Genomic DNA, 7,153 nt, shown 5'->3' with positions numbered 1-7,153 from the left:
TTCTGTAAAACACAACCAAGATAAAAATAAACCGTTGGCCAATTAAAAACAAAATCTTTTCCTGGTCTTCAGCCCACAACGTCCTGCATGTATGAACATTTAGCAAACCTGACTCCAAGTTATAGTAAAACAGCAGGGTGCTTCAGAATTAAGCCCTTAAAAAGATTGAGAGCAGGGAGGCTTCCTAAACATGCAGGACAGTGTGCACCGAGGATAAGAAAGCGTAATTTGGAGGATTATGGGAAGATGTGAACATTTTCTGTCCTCCTGCTGTAACCAAAATAACTTTTGTTTGACAAATACAGTCCTACGCCAATTTCCCAAGTGGTTTCAATCAAGCAGTCCTCTAAACCTAACATATGGATACAAAGTGCATTTCTCGTCCAGAAACCTCCTTTTGGGACTAACTTCCCATCTAACTAAATGTGCATGGAGCAGAATATGAGAGACAATGCACTTTGATTGCATCACAGCCTGAACGATGTAGCTGACGTATCCATTTGTCATTTTCAATTTGCACATGACACAAAACTATGCTTCTACAGCTGTGTCATGAGCAGCCTAAGGAGCTTTTAAAGCTGAGTAATAAAGTGGAGATAGAAGTAATGTTCTCCCAACCATTCCAAGAGACCACTACACAAACGACTGAGGGGAGCCATTGGTGGAGTGGGTAATGTTCGTCTCCATCTAGTGGCAAGGCAGAGGCAGTGCACTCTCAGCTCTGAGGAGGACCGTCTTCTTTGCTGAAGGGCTGGGTGGAGCCGGGTTTCACCCAGGATAACCCTGACACATGAGTTCCTTTGTGGTGATCCTCAGGCCGTCTCTAAAGATAACAGGGGACGTCACTGCAGTTACAACAGGTCGACAAATCAAACACTAAAAGCTTATCTCTACTGTTCCCAAGCAAGGTTCAGAAGAATGCAGGGCTAGAATTTATTTTTGTGAAACTTACTTTGTGTGCGAACATCCTCTCTTTTGCCTCTTCGTGCACTGCTGGGTTCCATGGAGAGAAACTAAAGCAGGTGGATGAGAGGTGAACGAGTTTAAAATACAAACCGATTCTCCTACAAGATTCTCACAAACGAGCAGGATTACAGAGCGTCTTCCTGTGGTGAGCAGAGGAATGTGAAAAATGAGGACTAACCTTATTGCGTAGGGATCATCTATCTTAGGCGGGTCAAAAAGATGACTGTTGCATAGTCTGACACTGTCCACAACTTTGCTTTTGAACAGCTGCACATCTTTTTCATACCTGCAGAGTTAGATTTAAAAAAAGTGGCTAATTTCCATTTGAAAGCAAATGTAAAAACATTTCATCTAAAAACACCCGCTAATTTTGAACTGACTGACGTGACAAAGACCTGTTGCTTATTAATTTGTTATTCATAAAAAGTTAAATTCGAAACATGCAAATAAGGTTTTAATGTAATATGTAAAAAGCATGTGTTCTGTTCTTGACACTCACAGCACTGCAGCTTCTGGGTTAAATGGCTCCGTTGTGTTGATCTTGTAAAAAACTGTACGTGCATACATCAAGACCTGCCAGATGTGGTTGTGATTCCGTCTGAAAAAACAAAAACATTTTTGCTTTAAAGAGGAGGAAGAAGGAAAGTATGCATGATATCAGTTTGTCCCAGAGTGGGACAAACTGTAATTTTACAGGTTTTAAACAAGCTGCTCAGACAAGAAGTTGAGCAAATCTGATAAAGAAGGTAAGAGTTGTTTGCATTCCAGAGAAAAGGAAAACAACATGCCTCCATTTGGTGAAAGCTCTTCTGACATCCAGCTCTCCAGATACTGGGTCCACGAGAGGGTGGAACACTGGGGTGTCAAATACCAATTTCTGCAATTAGAAATAAGACCAATGCTAGAAAACTTGTCCCAAAGAGTTCAGAGATGGAACAGATTTACCATAATAAACATAAATCGGTTTTAAGTGCAAGAAAACTTACAGGACACTCCCCATCTGGATAGTTGTCTGGAATATACACAGTGAATTTGAAGACCCCATCCTGATATAATCCATGCCTGATGAATATGACCCCAAACCACACTGAACATTCAGAGACAGAAAAAAAACCTGTAAGAAATCTTACTTTACAAGTTCAAATAAGAAAAACAATAAAGCCAAAACTTAGAAAAGTTTACATTTCTATATTTCAAAATGTGAAAAATTGAAAGCAATGTGAAACATACTTGACAGGATTGGGGTTATTCAATCATTCAAGAAACTGGGTTCTTACTAAGTGCCGACTTGTAGGATGGCTGGACATAAATTCCAGGAAGTTTCTGCTTAATCACGAGTGTGCTGTGGGTGGCAGTGCAACAGATTTAATCAGTACACATAAAGACAAAAAAAAAAAAAAAAAAAAAAAAAACAGTTTTTACAAACTAAAACTCACAACTCTGCCAGCAGAGAGTACTCCAGGTAGAAGGGGCCATAGGAAGCATGTGTGCCATTGGCTGAGTGGGCTGCAGCGGCCATTGATGCAGGCTTGGTGATCGGGGTTGCATTCTTAGGAATGGGTGGAAGAACCTTTTTACCGAAGTGAGTCCGGGCTGGGCTGGCTCTCTGGTCCGTGTGCCCGCTCTGCTCCTCATCCGATCTCTGCTCATGTTTTAAAAACAAGAGAAGTCACAGCATCAGGAAACTGGTTGTAATTAGACCTTGTTGCTATGGACATTAAAACCATAATTCAAAGTTGTAACAATTAAGACTGGAGAGACTCTTAATAAAAAATAAAAAAAACTGGTCACATGCAGCATGTCCAGTTATAGTGTCTTTAAGACAATGCTGCAAAGGGCTACATCCTGCTGGTGTACACAGGGGGCACAAACAGGTAAACAATGGAAAACATACCAATTTAAAAAACAAAAAAAGACTAGAATCCATCCATTTGATCAAACTACAAAAGGTTTGCATGACTAAACAAAAATTATGCATAGAAATGTCCTGTCTCTGCCTGTGATCGATTAGCTACAATTTCCAACAGTAACGTCCATCTATTGACTTTGAAGAACTGAATTAAGCCAGAGGAATTTTTCTTCTTTTAAATGGAAACCAGCTGTCAATGTACTAAGAAGCACTTTTGGTTTAAACAGCCTGAGTTTTCATAAAATTATCAGTTTGGTTTAAATGCCTTTAATTAGGGGTCACAAAATGCAATTTTCCTGCATCTTGAAGAAAAGTAGCAAACCCTCCACTTTCTGACAAAAAAAAAAAAAAAAAACTCAAAGCAGGTTTTCATTTACACTGTAGAAACGTAGAAGACTACATTAAGTAGTGTCATTGCAGATGATGCCATTTTACAGCCAAAGAGTTGATACCAGCATCAACAATGACCTTAGCCTTTTGTTAACCCAGAGTTGGAAAAAGACCCTCTGGTGGTTGTCAAAGCCCTGATATTCACTTTAAAGCAGCTCATACATCTGATGGCTCGTAAACACAGATGGAAGATTGATAATAAATAAATCTTTTGATTGTAGTAACAACTAGGAAATAAATCCTATTCAATGTAATAAAAAAACAAAAACAAAAAAACAACCTCGTTGATGAAGCGTTTAACAGAGCTGTAGAATGCATTGAAAAAACAAAGACATCAAGACTATGGCAAAAAATAACCAAGTGTAAGACTTTAATGTTTGTCTATATGCGGCAATCTGGTACCCTAGAAAAGTTATGTTGAAAACAGACAATCCTTACAATGCTCACTGAAACTGCTAATGAATTAAAAATCTAGATACAAACTCACAATTCCTGACTGGGAGCTAGTCGTGAGGGGCTGATCGCCCCTCGTAACCCCCTGTACACTATATGACTCACGACACACGATCAGGCTGAAAGTTGGCCCGATTGAAAGATTCTCGCACGACTGGAAAATCGCCCCGAAAATCGCACAGTGTACGCCCGGCTTTAGACACAGTGTGAGAACTGCAAGAAGAACTGCCGTAAACTGGTGACAGAAAGTGAAATGGTGTGCTCAAAGATGACCCTGCACATTTTGTGTGTCTGGCTCAACCTACTGGTGTGAACTAAGATTCTCTCCACCATGAACATAATCAAAAATAAATATCAATCCAGTCTCAAAATGAGAACTTTGATATGTACTTGATAATGGCTTTGTCTCCATTCAAACCCAGGTTTAAAGCCTTGCGGGGCAGCCTAAAGCCCACTGCTCTCATTAAGCCATAAAAAATAACAGTCAGCTCAGATGTTTTATAAAATATGTGAATCAGGAAATTGTCTACATACAAAACTGAACGGTTTTCGTTCTCTACTTTAAAAAAGCAATGAAAATGTGTTATTTTCTTAATTTAAAAAGTCAATGTATAACATGGATGCATCAACATCTCATTTTTTATTTCAGTGTTAAACTCTGTTTAAAGTAACAGATTATAATTAAAAATGTCTCAAGACCTTTACTGGTTGTTAATTTTCTTTATTCGGACGCTGGTTTTTAATTGGTTACCCCTGGAATAAGTTATAGAGTTAGATCCAAAGAGCCTGAAATAAAAGGATTTACCTTCCGACTTGTGTTTGCAGACATGCTCCCGAATGGGTTCAGGTTCATTACTCGGTCATAGACTCAGAATGGAGGAGTTCTCACATTAGCAGGTCCCACAGTAACCACAGAGGGCCATCCGCGGCTGCTGTCAGACATCCATTAGAGAAATACTGATGTCATTAAAAACACAGAATCACATAATCAGATGTTGACAAACTGAAATGTTATAAGAAGCAGATGAACATGTCCAATGACATAATATCAGGATGAACAGGGCATTAACATGAAAACAAACTATGCAAGGATGTGAAGCAATGGTTTGACTTTATTGGAAGTTTATCTAAATTACAGCGTAGCTTCAAGTTAAGACGACACACCCGGTGGAAGACTATGAAAATAAAGCACGACTCCCCATAATCACTCTGACATTTTATAAAGGACAGCGAGTTCTGTCGTAATTTAGCGCTTGGTTAGCAAACGTTACAGAGTAGCAGCTGGTAGCTGACACCTCTATAAAAGCATAAATATAATATCATGACCTAATGATAGGGGGAAAGAAGTGCAGACATTGGCGTTTCATGGTATCAACTGTTTGTTTTCGTCGACTTAAGCTCCCATCTATAGCGTTAGCTTCACAGCTTGTTTTGACGTTGCTAACTCGACTGCTCCTTTAATTTCAGTTACCGTAAACAAAACAGCGCAGCGACGTGACTTACCGTTTTAACCTCAAACGTAAAGGTTTCCCTTTGAAGAAAATTTTTTAGAGCTTGTTCTCACTGTGAAATTTGCTGACTCTTCTTGCCACTCCTTCAGGTGTCATACCGATGCTAGTTGCTAACTTAGAGAATTGACAGACAGCAGAATTCAATCTAACTTAATGAGGGGCGGTTCTTGTTGTGCGAATCAGCATTCTGATTGGTCGGTGGGAACAACGTCTAGCATTTGATTGGCTGATGTTTCTATCACAGAATGACATCATGTTTTTGCATTAAAGGGCGAGATCCTGTTTATAAAGCGACGTTTTTGAGATGGAAATAAGGCAATCAGAAGGGCTTTTAATTTAAAACATGGCCTTAAAGGTTTTCTTTCCTGTATTAATACAGTTTTTTGTGGGAGAACATGCAAACACACAGCACCATAAAAAACTAAGAACCAATTGGGTCATTGTAGAGAAGATGAAAATAGAATAAGGGCCTGCATTGTGAAAGAATGTAAAACATTTCAAATCTGCACATCTAAGAAACATGTCCTTGTAAATCAAAGGAAACGGATGCTCAAAGATGGAGCAGCAAATATTCTTAGTCGAAGTCCAGGATGCAGCAAGAGGATTATGTGAGCATAAATGAGGCAACTCCTTCAAGCTATTTAAATTTTCACATCCCCAGAAGTTCTGGGCGAGGAGGAGGAGTAGCAACAATCTTCCAGTCTGACTTACTGATTACTCCCAAAACAATTAATACCTACAACTCTTTTGAACATTTAACCCTTAATTTCCCTGATCCAAATTTCAAGGCAAGAAAACCTCTTCTTTTTGTAACTTTGTATCGTCCACCAGGTCCTTACTCTGAATTTTTAGATGAGTTTTCAGAGTTCCTTTCTGATTTGGTATTAAATACTGACAGGGTCATCATAGTGGGAGATTTTAACATCCATGCTGACATTGAACGCGATAGCTTAAGAGCAGCCTTTAATGCTATCTTAGACACTATTGGCTTTGTTCAAAATGTGAATAGTCCCACGCATTCTCATCTTCATACTTTGGATCTTGTGCTGACATACGGCATAGAATGTGAAGAAATAACAGTATTTCCTCACAACCCTGTCCTCTCTGACCACTTTCCAATAACCTTCAGGATTACTTTAACAGAGTTCTCCTCCCCCAAAAGAAGGTTCAATTTTAGTAGATCTTTATCAGATAGTGCAGTTATAAATTTTAAAGAATCTGCTTCACTTTCTCTCTCCTCTGTGTCACTGAGCAGTGCTGCAGAGTGCAAAAGCTTAGCTTATTCCCCTTCACAGGTTGATGATTTTGTTGATGGGGTTGCTAGTTCTCTGCGTATTGCCTTAGACAACGCAGCTCCTTTGAAAATGAAAACCGTTAAAAATAGAAAGCTTGCTCCTTGGTTTAATGCAGAGCTGCATACTTTGAAGCAAAATGCTAGGAAACTGGAGAGAAAATATCGCTCCACAGGCCTGCGAGAGTCCTTCCTAGTCTGGAAAAATGGTTTACTGCTGTATAAGAGGACTCTTTGTAAAGCAAGAGCAGCATACTTCTCCTCATTAATAGAGGAGAATAAGAATAATCCTAGATTTCTTTTTAATACAGTTGCCAAACTCACCCAGAGCCATAGCTCTGTTGAACCGTCCATTCCACCTGCTCTTAGCAGCAATGATTTTATGGGATTCTTTATAAATAAGATTGATCTTATTAAAAATAAGATCATAAGCACTCCTCTATCCGCGATTGTACCTGAGGTAGTCATGGAATCTGAACCGGGTTTAGACTGCTTTGATCCAGTTGAACTCTCTGAATTAGCAAAATTATTGTCTTCATCTAAGCCTTCAACTTGTATGTTAGATCCAGTTCCAACCAGGTTATTTAAGGAGGTATTCCCTTTGATCTCCTCCTCCATTTTAGATGTGATTAA

At 39.2% G+C, this 7,153-nt stretch overlaps 1 protein-coding gene across 4 annotated transcripts; it reads right to left on the bottom strand.

Moving 5' to 3' along the window:
• LOC119795143 (akt interacting protein) lies at window positions 1–5,380 on the bottom strand. 4 transcript variants are annotated; one of them, XM_038302979.1, is made up of 10 exons: window positions 5,222–5,380; window positions 4,524–4,650; window positions 2,403–2,608; window positions 2,244–2,308; window positions 1,953–2,053; window positions 1,755–1,843; window positions 1,466–1,564; window positions 1,145–1,252; window positions 953–1,013; window positions 1–823 (listed from the first exon to the last, which is right to left on the bottom strand). In XM_038302979.1, the coding sequence occupies exons 2-10, from the start codon at window positions 4,569–4,571 to the stop codon at window positions 716–718; spliced, it is 885 nt and encodes a 294-aa protein (XP_038158907.1). In that variant the 5' UTR covers window positions 4,572–4,650; window positions 5,222–5,380; the 3' UTR covers window positions 1–715. The 4 variants fall into 4 exon arrangements, with proteins under 4 accessions (XP_038158907.1, XP_038158909.1, XP_038158908.1 ...); XM_038302981.1 differs by having other exon boundaries at window positions 4,524–4,647; window positions 5,222–5,379; XM_038302980.1 differs by having other exon boundaries at window positions 4,524–4,675; window positions 5,222–5,378.
• Window positions 5,381–7,153: the final 1,773 nt, after the last annotated feature.

The sequence above is a fragment of the Cyprinodon tularosa genome, unplaced genomic scaffold (genome assembly GCF_016077235.1).
Source record: "Cyprinodon tularosa strain WSP-4 unplaced genomic scaffold, ASM1607723v1 ctg50, whole genome shotgun sequence".
Lineage (NCBI taxonomy): Eukaryota > Metazoa > Chordata > Actinopteri > Cyprinodontiformes > Cyprinodontidae > Cyprinodon > Cyprinodon tularosa.
Note: the sequence above shows the minus strand (reverse complement) of the source record. Positions and strands in the feature narration are given on the sequence as shown.

Coding starts and splice junctions, on each gene's coding strand:
- LOC119795143 (XM_038302979.1), bottom strand. CDS start 4,571: ATGAACCTGAACCCATTCGGGAGCATGTCTGCAAACACAAGTCGGAAG. Junction 2,609..4,523: donor CTGCAAACACAAGTCGGAAG/GTAAATCCTTTT, acceptor AAACATGAGCAG/AGATCGGATGAGGAGCAGAG. Junction 1,253..1,465: donor AACCCAGAAGCTGCAGTGCT/GTGAGTGTCAAG, acceptor CTAACTCTGCAG/GTATGAAAAAGATGTGCAGC.